The sequence below is a fragment of the Alligator sinensis genome, unplaced genomic scaffold (assembly GCF_000455745.1).
Source record: "Alligator sinensis unplaced genomic scaffold, ASM45574v1 scaffold2504_1, whole genome shotgun sequence".
Classification (NCBI taxonomy): Eukaryota; Metazoa; Chordata; order Crocodylia; family Alligatoridae; genus Alligator; species Alligator sinensis.
In genome coordinates, this window is record NW_005843605.1 from 35,526 (window position 1) to 49,065 (window position 13,540).

Here is a 13,540-nt window from a genome sequence, read left to right on the forward strand (position 1 = left end):
GTGGTCTCTCTGAGGTCTTTCCAACAGAATTGCTCTTTCATTGTTCTGTAGTTGAAAAATGAATGCAAGCTCGAAGTAGGCATTTTCAAAGGGATGTCTTGAGTCTAAAAAGACCACACACCACTGGTCTACCTTGTGCAGGGAGTGAGGTAAGAGGCTTGTGGAAAAAACACAAGATGTGATCATGTAATCACAGACTGTACCATAATATATATGTACAAGGGGACTGAATTATGGTTGTTTAGGGTTTTCTAACTGTTGAGTGCTTGACTCTGGCTGCAAAGACACATTCAAATTATCTGGGAGAATTTTCCTATGTTTGTTCTCCTGGCAGAAAAACTTACCCAGAGCTGTATGTGAGACATTCAAGTGCTGAGGCCCTGAAGAGTGGAGAGCTTGCAGTGCTGACACTGTGCAGCCAGGAAGGGGAGGAGGATGGGAGGGAGACAGGAGGGGGCTGGGGTGGCACACCTTATTATCTTCTTTTTATGTTGTATTGTGTGTGTAACATATGCACGCTCACCCAAATGGATCCTCACTGCATGCGAGCAATTCCAAATGTCCAACGTTTTTAAATCCCTGTTTATACTGAGCTATGTTTGCTAGAGCTCTGTTTTTCTACTGAGCAACTCTGCACTTACCTGCAACTCCTGGGCCTGGAATAATTTTACATATCGGTCCTGCCATGCCTGGATCAGTTCAGACCAGGCCTGCTGCAACTTGGAAAGGGATTGCTGGAGCTCAAGGGCTGCATAATGACCAGAATTGGCAAGCTGCTGACCATAGTTGCTGAGTGAATTGAATCTTTCCACTCGTGCTTCAATCTCCTCCTAAAATACAGGGGAAAGATTGATGTCAAAGTTTTATGGAAAGTCAGCTATTCAGTATAGAGGACTTTAGGGGGAAGAAAATGGACCATAACTTCCCAACACTAACATTTGTATGGAAAATCATTCATCTTTGTGCTATGCCACTGAAACCGCAAAGGAATAATCTAACAGCAAGTAAGTATGGACAAAAAACTTTCCCCCATTATTCATGAGAAGATGGTCCCCCCAAGGAACAGATTGGAAAGTGCTTAGAATTAAATAAGTATGGATTTATAATTATAACATTGTCTTTCGCCACACAGAAAATAATCCTTCAATGGCAAACAATGCCTGGATTTCGCTTTTGCATTCGTGCACAATGAATCAATGTGAGGTTATTGTATTATAAAGACAGTAGTACTTTTTTCTTGGTATAAAATGAATTATCTTTAACTTCAACTAAAGTGAGAGGGGGAGAGAGAGAGAGAGAGAGAGAGAGAGAGAGAGAGAGAGAGCGCGCGCGACTGAGTGTGCAATGTCTGTATAATGAATCCGTAAAGGAGAAATTAAGTGTGAGAGCTACTATATAAATGACTGGAAAATGTAAAAAGAATTGTGGAGTGAAATGGTAGCGTATGCTATAACTTTAGGGACATACACATAAAAAGCAGCTCAGGGTTGATGGAATATTATATTAAACTTCTGAAATTGCCATTGCTAGTTCTTAGGGTATATCTACCTTGAAAAATGTGGGTTAGCTAACTTTCGTTAAAACACAGCAATGCAGATGGGGAAACTGGCTGTAACTATTATTATTATATTAGTATCATGACTTGGATCTCATACTCCTCTAATAGTCTTTAACTTGGGCTACTAACCTGATTTAAAAAACAAAGTTTTGCTTTGTGTTCACTGTTATTTTAACTTGGCCATCCTGAGTTAAGCACATACTTTTTTTTCCAGCAAGGACCTACCCTGACATCCAACAGTTCCTTCATTATTAGCTGTGAAAGAAGAAGTCCTCAAGGCCAGGGGCCTGCCCATGCAGCCCAGCATGTGGGTATCAGGGAGCTCCTGCCTTAGGTGGCTTTCCTCCACCTGAGCCCAGGGCAGCCCCAGGGAGCTGAGGGGAATTCTTCCCCTCCCGAGCCCCACAGCTACTTGCCTGAGCTGCCCTGAGCCTCAGAGACAATTTGCTGTCATGGGTGATCTAAATTACCCAGACATCTGCTAGGAGGAGCAGTCAGCCAGGTTGGACCATTCCAGGAGGTTCCTGGCTGAGATACAGGACCTCTACTTAACCCAGGAGGTGCACAGTCCCACCAGAGGAAATGCCCTGTTGGACCTGGTCCTGGCCACAGGCGATGATCTGGTAAGGGGGCTCCAGGTCCTTGACCACCTGGGTGATAGCGATCATCGCTTGCTGGAATTCATCATCCAGTGCAGGGTGACAAAGGCCTGCAGCAAGGCGGTAGCCCTAGACTTCAAGAGGGCCAACTTCAAGGAGTTGAGGAGATTAGTGGGAGAGGCGCCGGGGTTCTCGAGGGCAGGGGAACTCAGTGCCCAAGATGAGCGGTCGTTTCTTAAGGAGACGATACTCAGGGCCCAAGGGGTGATGATCCCAACAAGAAGCAAGGGGGGCAAGAGTGCCCAAAAGCCCCCCTGGCTCACCAAAGACGTCCGGGAATGCCTGGTTGCCAAAAAGGTGGTGTACACCCGGTGGAAGTGGGGGGCTATCTCCAAAGAGGAGTATACCTCCACTGCTCGGGCCTGTAGGGGGGCTGTTGGGAAAGCTAAGGCGGACAATAAAGCTAGGACTATCATCCAAGATCAAAGATAATAAAAAGTCCTTTTTCAAATATATAGGGAGGATGAATAAGGCACTGGGAAATGTGGGGCCCCTGCAAGATACGCTGGGCAATCTGGTGGTTGCGCCAGAGGAGAAGGCAGACCGCTTTAACAAATTCTTCACCTCCGTTTTCTTGTGCAGGCCTGCTTGAGCAGGAGGTTGGACTAGATGACCTCTTGAGGTCACTTTCAACCTGGATATCTTCAAGAGGAGACTAGACAGTCACCTTGCTGGGGTCACCTGACCCCCAGTTATCTTTCCTGCTTGGTGCAGGGGCCAGGACTCAGTGATCTTCTGAGGTCCCTTCCAGCCTTACAATCTATGAATCTATGAACCCTAATGTTCTATGATTTTATTATCCTAAGAGACAGCCAAAATATGTTGCCTATAGGACTCTTTGTAGTGGTCTGTACAGAACTGGCTTTTTTCCAGAATGCTGCTTCATTTCCTTCTGCTTAACTGTAGTAAGACAACTAAAAACAAATCATTATTTTACCATTATTTTCCCATGTAAGCAGTTGCTACAGCTGCAACAGAGAATTTATCTGATTGCTGACTGCAGGAAAGGTGGCCATGCTATTGTGCCTGAAAAGGCTTGTGATCCCCAAGTCAAATTCTCATTTAATAGGTGATCACATGTTGAAAACATGTTAAATCCATCTGACCTACCAGTCTCATAAAAATCCAAAACAGCAGTCCCTGCCTGGTTCCCATTTGAGGAAAATAGGTTGATGAGTTATTTAATGGAAAAGTCACAAAGATCTCAAATAGACCTGAATGAAGGCATGAAAAATCAGAAGTTAATTTTTAAACCCTCAAGGAACCAACAGTATTTCTTGTGAAGTATTCTCCCAGTGATTGGCTGGAGGGCTCAGTTTTTTCAACCATGAACCACCAGCTTCAGTTAAGTATGGTAACTTTTTGTACAAAGAAAAAACACTGTGCTACTACAACATGGATCAAATACTTTGGCACAGGAACCAAACTCGTGGTTTCTAGTAAGTATTTTGATTCTTATTTGGTTTAGTTGGGGGCTTTTTGGGGGGGTAAACTGTTGCAAGGGCAATTATTGGAAAGATAGACATAAATCAATTGAAGAAAATGAACCCAATATTATCAACGATTAGTGGATGGAGTTCCCATTGCCATTAGAGGATGGATTTAGGGAAATACGTTATCCTAATCTTAATAATATAAATCCTAATCTTAAATATATTATCCTAATCTTAATAATATAATTTCTGGGATGTTTATTGAAAACTTAATAAGGACTGAAGAGGTGGGCAATGAAGACATTGAAAATATAGGCTGAGGGGGGACCTTGTGACCATCTATAAACTCACTAGGGGGGACCAGAAGGGTTTGGGGGAGACCTTGTTTCCCCTAGCGCCCCCCAGGATAACAAGGAATAACGGCCACAAGTTGTTGGAGAGTAGGTTTAGATTAGACATCCGTAAGAACTACTTCACAGTTAGGGCGGCTAGGATCTGGAACCGACTTCCAAGGGAAGTGGTGCTGGCTCCTACCATGGGGGTCTTTAAGAAGAAGCTTGATACCTACCTGGCTGGGGTCATTTGAGCCCAGTTTTCCTCCTGCCCAGGCAGGGGGTTGGACTTGAAGATCTACAAGGACCCTTCTGACCCTACTTCTATGATTCTATGACAGCCTGGGGCAGCCTCCAGGGAGCAAAGGGAACTTCTTCTGCTCCTCTGCAGTTGGTTTTGCCTCAACTGCTGTGAGTCTCATGCAAAAGCAGCTCCAGAGGAACTGGAAAATGTCCCTCTGCTTCCTGTGGCTGCCCTGGGCTGTCTCTGAGACTTGGGGCAGCTCAGGCAAACAGCTGTGGGGTTCAGGAGAGGAAGAATTCCCCTCAGCTCCCTGGGGCTCCCATGATGGGGTGAAGGGAAGCATCTGGGTCAGTGCAGGCCTTCCCCTGCCTTTCCCAACTGAAAACTGAATATCAGTTCAGCTGGTTATCAGTTCAACCTATGCACCTTTGAGGAAGCTGCCTAGATTGAATTGATTTTGCCTTGGGCTTTTTGAATGTCTGTACTTAGCCTTGGTGTCCAATATGAAAAAAGTGGTGCTATTAGTCTGCTTCCTATGACACATCACAAAACAACAGCTGGCATTACGGGCTTGTCAACATTTTGGTACCAATGTCAAGAGCACCAGTTTGTATTTATTTAGCAAATGCAAATCCGCAAAGACAAGCACCAGTGAGTAGCATGCGCTGTCCACTTGCTCCCACTCCATGTATACGAAATCCCAGAAATGAGCCAATGCAGTCACCATAGGGCATTGATTCTCAGTCAGGGTACCATGGCATCCTGGAGTGCCTTGAGATCTTTTCAAGGGTGCCATGGTATGACACACAATGTTACCACTGTTAGGTATACAAATAGGATTCACAAAATAAACCCAGAAATTTCAAATAGGAAACCATAGTGTTAAACACATTCTGACCTGCTGTGCTTTCTTCTGTTGCAAAGAATTGAGAATTATTCTATTAGTTTTGTGTAGTCAAAAAAATGAGTGAGAGTTAAGAGCTGGCATTTTCCAAGGGATGCCTCGAGTGTAAAAAGGTTGAGAACCTCTACCATAGAGCAACCCTGAGGTGATACTGAGCCACCTTTTATGGTTGGTAAGTCCAGGTCAGAGTTGTTATGCACTAATAGGATTCACAGAATAAATGTGAAGTGCTACGTTGCCCATATGGTACCAATTCTGTGGAAACATATAGCTTTTCTCTCCAGTGAGAGTGTCTACATGTTACCCTATGGCGATGTTGCTATGGTGTGGTGCTTTAGTACTTCCTTTTGAAGTACTAAAGCATGGTGCAGTAACTGCCTGTACTGTGCTATATGGGCAGCACACATTTAGCTTTCCCCAGTACATCACTGTAGTGGCATACTATAGGCAGGGAGTACGCCACTATGATGACGTAGCTAGTGATTATGTGTAGACTTGCATGACCGCTACATCACCATAGTGCGCCATACAGTGATGTAGCACATCGCTATGTTGCCATAGGGTGACATGTAGATGTGTCTAGTGATGACACTCCATCACCTTTCAGCATATTATTGAAAACAGAATATGATTAGTTGTGGGGAGCAGGTATACTATGGCCATAGTGCATCTGGCAGCAAATAGTTCTAGTCATGAAAATTGTATAACATGGGACAGTTCTCCAGAAAATCTAGTTGTAAGTAACAATGATACTTGCCTTTCTCTCATGATGCTCCTCAATCAGGCTTTCTGCTTCACTTGGACTTTTGGGAAGCCCCCCTGCCTCCATTAAGCCTTTGGTTTTTTTAAACCAATCTAGCAGCTCTTTTAGCTCATGATTAAATTTCTGAAACTGGTACGCGGCTCCCAACTTTTCCTTCCTACCACAGAAAATATAATTATGCATTAGCAAACACAGTTTCAATTTACCTCCTTACCCTGCATAACCACTGCTCCATTTTCTATAGGAAATCATACAAGAAAACACTGAAGCTGGAGTAACGGGCGAGCTCCAAGATAGCTGCAATTCCTTACAGCTTTTGGTGCTAGGTTGGGATTGCAGTAGTTATGAACCTGCTTAAGAATCAGTATGTTTATGTTATCCTCTGCAATAATTCTTTCTGACAGCATGTAACTGGGGCAACTGTAAAATCTTTCTGACCATTCTCTTAAGAAATGACTTCTGCTTAGAGAGAACTGGCATTTTAGGATTGGCCTTGGAAAGAAATCTTTCCACTTTATCCAAATATAACTCCTGCCCTCAGATCACAATAGGGCTGATATGAGATTTGGGGACATTATATTGTGAGATTATACTGGGGGATAAACTACAAATTTATTAGACTCATTTTAAATAAAGTGTGAGGTTTGCCAAGCTGTATTTCTATTCACTTTATCTTGTTCTGCTGTGTAAAAAAAGCCTGGCTGTCTACACAAGATTTTATACTGAGTCTCCAGAGTACCTTGCCAGACCCATGCCCACTGACTTCCAGACCCCTAGAAGCACCTTTCTTTCTGCTTGGAGTATTTAGATAGTAGTCTGATAGACATCTTTACCTTTGCTTAGCCTGTCCTTGGAGTCGTAGCCAGCTGTCTTTCATCTCCCTTTGCTTTAAGGTCAGTTTGTCATTTATGGAAGGATTCCTCTTGCAAAGTCGGAAAGACTCTAACTGCAGTGGCTAAACAGAGATGTTTAATTAACTAATTAGGGGGGCTTAGATCAATTAATGCAGAGGTGGCCACCCTGTAGCATGGGAACCACAAGTGGCAAGGGCAGCCTCTGTGTGGCACGTGGCAGATAGGGGAGGGAGCAAGGAGCACTGCAAAAGATAGGGCAGGGGGCATAGGGCAGAAAGCGGAGCAGTAGATTGGACAAGGGGCACAGGGCTGGCAGTGGAAAACAAAGCACCAGATTGGGCAGAGGAAGAGGATCAGAATGGCAAGTGGAGAAGGTGTGGGGCTAATACGTGGCATGCTTGCCAAAAATGTTGGCCCCCACTGAATTAATGTAGGAGCCCCTCCTTTATTAGGTTTATTAGCTAAAACTGTAGCCTCTCACCTCCATTTTGGATTGAATGACACTGATTTCTCTCTCCATTTCCTCATGTCTTCGGATGAGATTTGCCACGCTCTCTACATCTTTTCCATAATCCAATGCTTGTATCAGAGCACTCTGGAGGAGGAGAGGGGAAGTGAGAAAGAGAAAGAAAAGCAATAGGACTATCTATATCTTAGGTCCTTTAAATGTTCCCTCTCTCCTTCTCTCTTAACAGCTTCCTTTTATTATTTCAAAAGTACCAATAGATCTCTGGGTCACTGGTGGAGGTGGAACAAGAGTTCATAACCCCTTGACTAGTCCCAACCCTGTTCTCCCAATATGCCCCTGAATATTTGTGTATATAGCATAAATGTGGGCTACACTTTCCATATTACTCCATCATTCTCGTCTTTTTTTCCATAAGCTAAAAATAGCTAAAATAAGCCAAACAGTCGCATGAAATTTCTTAAGCATAAAATGACAATGAAAGTGCAGTTTAAGAAAATTTGAAGAGAACTTTTTTGGGGGAGGGGTCTTCAAAATTTTGCCAGACATAACATTCTGGAGAATTAAGAAGCGTATCAGTAAAATTCTCATTGGAGAATTTCATAAATATTTTTCCCCCAAGTTCAACTGACTCTATGATAGGTCTGCCCACTTATTCATATGTTCACATGAATAATATAAAGATGCGTGTATGAAATAACAGTTACTTTTTATGCAACATTTTTCTTGCACTGTTCTCAAAGCAAAAGGCATTGTTATATGCATTTTTCAGACAATAACAGTTCAGATTAAGTGAACTGCCCAATGGGCCAGTGGTTAAACAGGAATAGAACTCTGTTTTTAGTTAGGTGTCTTATGAACTACACCTTGTTTTTTTCTTTTTAACGTAATCATCCAGCCCTTTAGGTACAGACAATCAAAAAACGGAATCAGTCTAAGTTACGTGGTTTTCTGTAAGTGAACTAGTTTAGATCAGTAGTAAACAGAAAACACATTCACCCTATGGTGGGAAGGACAAATCTTAGGCTGGGTTCTGCCATTTTTAAACCAGTTTGCATGTATCAAACTTCTGTTCTGTTACAGGTAGACCAGTTTCAGATCATTTATACTGGTAAAAGTGTAATGTCTGTACCTTGCTTTAATATTTAGGCACCAAGGGCATTTTTACACGTGCCCTGGGGGTGGGGGGGTGGGTGGGTGGGGGGTGCTTTAATTACAGCGGCTCTGAGAGCCACTTTCATTAAAGTGCACACGTATCTCATGTATTCAGTGCCCCACAAAATGGCAGCAGGGGGACTTTAACTAAAACTTGTTCAATGAGCTTTAGTCAAAGCACCCCTGCCATCATTTTGAATTGTTGGGACACAGAATACACGAGGTGTAGAGGCTGCTGAAGAGTACCAATTACCACACTTCAACAGACTTGATTAACTGAGTCTTCTCTGATACACTATAATTACAGCACATCAGAGCACTGGTTTTGCATGTGTACAGGCACCCCAAGACAGACAATCTCAAGGTTAAAAAGACCATTTAAAAAGACCATTTCTAACCACAATCTGGAATTTTTGAGAATGTCTGTCTTAAATCTGGAAATCTTTGTTATGTTTTGACTGAATTTCAGTCTTTCTACTGAGTTTGTTTCATTGGCCAACATAGCAGCATATTGTTCATAGATTCATAGACATTAGGGGCTGGAAGGGACCTTGCGAGATTGAGTCCAACCCTCCTTATTATGTTTTCTTAGTCAGCAAATTGGTTATAGAAGTTTTATGTTTCCTTGTTTGCTCATTGACAACTATTAAGCATCATCCTTGAAAAGATTTTTTAGCTACAGGACTAATGAATGTTTATAATTTTTTACAGGGTGACTATTGATCCAAAGGGATAGCAGATTTTCTTTGAGGTTAAAGCCCCTTTTATTAATGAAATGATGAACAACCCACCTTCTCACTAATTCTCTCTGTGATGTCATCAATTTCTCTGATTAAAGCATGGATCTCCAGGGCTCCCTCTAGCTTCCTCTTGTATGCATTCAGGTTTCCATGGAAACTATTCCATCTTCATGGAAAAGACAGTTTTAGAGGAGAGGATGATTATTAGAACTTCCACAGCTGCAGGTGAACTGCATTCAACTGGGGGCCAAAAGGCTGTATTTCTTTGCTCCCTTACTCTGAACCCCCACTTTCCACAGTTTTTGGACTGAAAACCTCGGAACATATTCAGCTCCAAGGTTAGGAAAGATGAGTTTCACTTTGTCGAATTGAAAACCATTCTGGTCAACTGCAGTGCTGCTTTGGCAGCCTCCAAGAGAAGCTTCACTGGCTGGTGGTTGGTGGCACGATATTGAATGTTGTATTTATGGAGGAGAGTGCTTAAAAGAGTCTATGTAGGAATCTTCAGCCTTTATCCAGCTCAGCCGTGAAGAGACCTGTCTTTCCCCTTCTACCATGAAATTATTAGAACAGCTTTGATTAAACTTTCCTTCATTTAGAACCTTGAAAGTATACTCACTTGTCATTGAGCTGTTTTCGGCGCCAGTATATTGTCTTAGTCTCCTCCTTGTTTTGTTTCTCTAGTTTCATGGCCAGGGCATTGATGGCTCTGATGTGAGCATCATCCACTGTCACCTCCTACAAGACCGGAACAAAGAAAAATGTATGGGTTCAAGATGAACGGTGTCCCCCAGTTATTGCATTCCATCAGGGTATGAAAAAGCCAATTGAGGCTGTCAATACAGAAGAATTTAGACCAGGGGTGGGCAAAATGCGGCCCATGGGCTGGATGCAGCCCACCAGGCCATTCCATCCGGCCTGCAGGGCCCCTAAAAAATTTAGAAAATTAATATTTATCTGCCCCTGGCTGCCTGTCATGTGGCCCTTGACGGCTTGCCAAAACTCAGTAAGTGGCCCTCCGCCTGAAATAATTGCCCAGCCCTGGGGTAGGGGGTGAGACTTCCAGTCCCAAGACGGTGATCTGGGGTGGCGGGGGAGCACCTGTCAAGGGATGGGGCTACCCATGTGGCCCTCTACAACTTGCCAAAACTCGGTAAGTGGCCCTCCACCCAAAATAATTGCCCACCCCTGATTTAGACACATATGCACTGCCCTGATCACACTCATGTATCTCTCTCAGAGGCTGAGAGTGTAGAGATGAGGAGGGAAACAAAGAAAGGTCAAAGTCCTGAGCATGGACCTTAGGGGACAGAGTGCAGACTTATCACCACATTCTCTTTTAAAACAACCTCCTTCTATTTTAGGAAATGCCTCCATTGAGGTACAGGGGAAATTAGCCCTCACTGAGCTCTAGGCTTCTGTTGCTAAACTGCTTCAGGGATCTGTGCTAGCTTGTATGAAGTGAATGTGAGTATCTCTGCACTGTACTGTGCCATGCACATGCAGCCTTAGGAAGCACGATAAGTCTTTGACATCACTTGTTTTTCACATACTGTGGAAAGGGTAATATTTTCACATAACTCAAGTGGGCTATACTGGAACAAATATTCTGGAGCATGGCCACCAGCCAGCATTGAATAAAGACCATCAGTGGTACAACACTCTAATCATTTTAATTTGCAAGAAGGTCAATAAATCACACACTCAGCAGGGAGATATTAATCACTGGCTGTGCAGAAGCACAGCTGCAGGACGCCAGCACTACATTAATAGAAGCATTGATTCCATTTGCATTTTATATGCTCTAAGTACATACCAATGTGCATATTTCTGTATGTGCTTTGCTATGATACACAGCAGGAAAGCCAACAGACTGGAAACATACTATACTAAAAAATTATTCCAAGGTATAAGAACCCTACTGTCTCCTGCCCTGGAGGATGGAAGCTAACAGCATTGGAGCAGGAGGGGAACAAGGGTCTGAGCAGTAAAGGTGACCATCATCCCTAGCATGGTTACATACCACTCTCATCTGCGATTTATCTGGCTGTTAGCTCCGTGATACAAGGGTGGTGTCACATGTTCAATTTGACAGTAAACCCAGTTAAAAAGTGGGCAGGGGTGTGTTCAAGCAGTGTAGCATCTGTTAAATGCTCTCACGGTGTTGCAATATTGTTCCCTTTCAGGCAGGGATTATCTCCTAACACCTATTCATTTTAGTAGGTCACTACAGTCCAACGATCTGCAACTGTTGCAAGTGAATGTGTGACACCACTCTAAAGTAAAATCACTGAGTGGAAGAATGCACCTAATTTTTAGAGGTGTATGAAATGGGCCATATTCAATTTGGATTTGGGTTCGGCCCGAATCAGGGACAGTGATTCAATTCATTGATTCGGATCACTGTCCCCAATTGCTGTGCCCTTGGCCTGGCTGTACGAGTGATCATGATCCACAGGCCAGGTGCCCGGAGATTGGAAACTAGCTAATGTGGTCCTCATTTATAAGAAAGGGAGAAAGGAGGACCCAGGAAACTATAGGCCCATAAGCCTCACATCGGTCTTGGGGAAAATCCTTGAAATAATTATCAAGGATCACATCTGTGAGGGGCCAGCAGGGGAGATCATGCCCAGGGGAAATCAATATGGTTCATCAAAGGCAGGTCCTGCCAGACCAACCTGATGGCCTTTTATGACCAGGTAACTAAATCCCTGGATGATGGTGTTGCCATGGATGAAGTTTTTCTGGACTTCAAGAAGGCCGTTGACACCGTCTCTCACCCCTCATCAATAAATTAAGCGACTGTGGCATTGATGCCTACACAGTTGGATGGGTCAAAAATTGGCTGATGGGGTGCACCCAGAGAGTGGTGGTGGATGGGTCATACTTGACCTGGCGGGATGTGAATAGTGGGGTCCCCCAGGGCTCAGTCCTGGGGCCCACACTGTTTGACATCTTCATCAGCGACTTGGATGAGGGGGTGGAAAACAGGCTTCTGTTGCTAAACTGCTTCAGGGATCTGTGCTAGCTTGTATGAAGTGAATGTGAGTATCTCTGCACTGTACTGTGCCATGCACATGCAGCCTTAGGAAGCACGATAAGTCTTTGACATCACTTGTTTTTCACATACTGTGGAAAGGGTAATATTTTCACATAACTCAAGTGGGCTATACTGGAACAAATATTCTGGAGCATGGCCACCAGCCAGCATTGAATAAAGACCATCAGTGGTACAACACTCTAATCATTTTAATTTGCAAGAAGGTCAATAAATCACACACTCAGCAGGGAGATATTAATCACTGGCTGTGCAGAAGCACAGCTGCAGGACGCCAGCACTACATTAATAGAAGCATTGATTCCATTTGCATTTTATATGCTCTAAGTACATACCAATGTGCATATTTCTGTATGTGCTTTGCTATGATACACAGCAGGAAAGCCAACAGACTGGAAACATACTATACTAAAAAATTATTCCAAGGTATAAGAACCCTACTGTCTCCTGCCCTGGAGGATGGAAGCTAACAGCATTGGAGCAGGAGGGGAACAAGGGTCTGAGCAGTAAAGGTGACCATCATCCCTAGCATGGTTACATACCACTCTCATCTGCGATTTATCTGGCTGTTAGCTCCGTGATACAAGGGTGGTGTCACATGTTCAATTTGACAGTAAACCCAGTTAAAAAGTGGGCAGGGGTGTGTTCAAGCAGTGTAGCATCTGTTAAATGCTCTCACGGTGTTGCAATATTGTTCCCTTTCAGGCAGGGATTATCTCCTAACACCTATTCATTTTAGTAGGTCACTACAGTCCAACGATCTGCAACTGTTGCAAGTGAATGTGTGACACCACTCTAAAGTAAAATCACTGAGTGGAAGAATGCACCTAATTTTTAGAGGTGTATGAAATGGGCCATATTCAATTTGGATTTGGGTTCGGCCCGAATCAGGGACAGTGATTCAATTCATTGATTCGGATCACTGTCCCCAATTGCTGTGCCCTTGGCCTGGCTGTACGAGTGATCATGATCCACAGGCCAGGTGCCCGGAGATTGGAAACTAGCTAATGTGGTCCTCATTTATAAGAAAGGGAGAAAGGAGGACCCAGGAAACTATAGGCCCATAAGCCTCACATCGGTCTTGGGGAAAATCCTTGAAATAATTATCAAGGATCACATCTGTGAGGGGCCAGCAGGGGAGATCATGCCCAGGGGAAATCAATATGGTTCATCAAAGGCAGGTCCTGCCAGACCAACCTGATGGCCTTTTATGACCAGGTAACTAAATCCCTGGATGATGGTGTTGCCATGGATGAAGTTTTTCTGGACTTCAAGAAGGCCGTTGACACCGTCTCTCACCCCTCATCAATAAATTAAGCGACTGTGGCATTGATGCCTACACAGTTGGATGGGTCAAAAATTGGCTGATGGGGC

The 13,540-nt window shown here is 43.8% G+C and overlaps 1 protein-coding gene across 1 annotated transcript in view; it reads right to left on the reverse strand.

Moving 5' to 3' along the window:
* LOC102383921 (spectrin beta chain, non-erythrocytic 5-like) overlaps positions 1-13,540 on the reverse strand; it is a gene marked incomplete at its 3' end in the record, with an annotated part of 80,581 nt that overhangs the window by 34,395 nt on the left and 32,646 nt on the right. Inside the window, exons 8-13 of the mRNA XM_025195578.1 lie at positions 9,728-9,846; positions 9,160-9,274; positions 7,229-7,342; positions 6,727-6,848; positions 5,888-6,050; positions 642-830 (exon numbers count right to left, since the gene is read on the reverse strand). Coding sequence (XP_025051363.1) covers positions 642-830; positions 5,888-6,050; positions 6,727-6,848; positions 7,229-7,342; positions 9,160-9,274; positions 9,728-9,846 — 822 coding nt within the window. The remainder of the gene's footprint in view (positions 1-641; positions 831-5,887; positions 6,051-6,726; positions 6,849-7,228; positions 7,343-9,159; positions 9,275-9,727; positions 9,847-13,540) is intronic.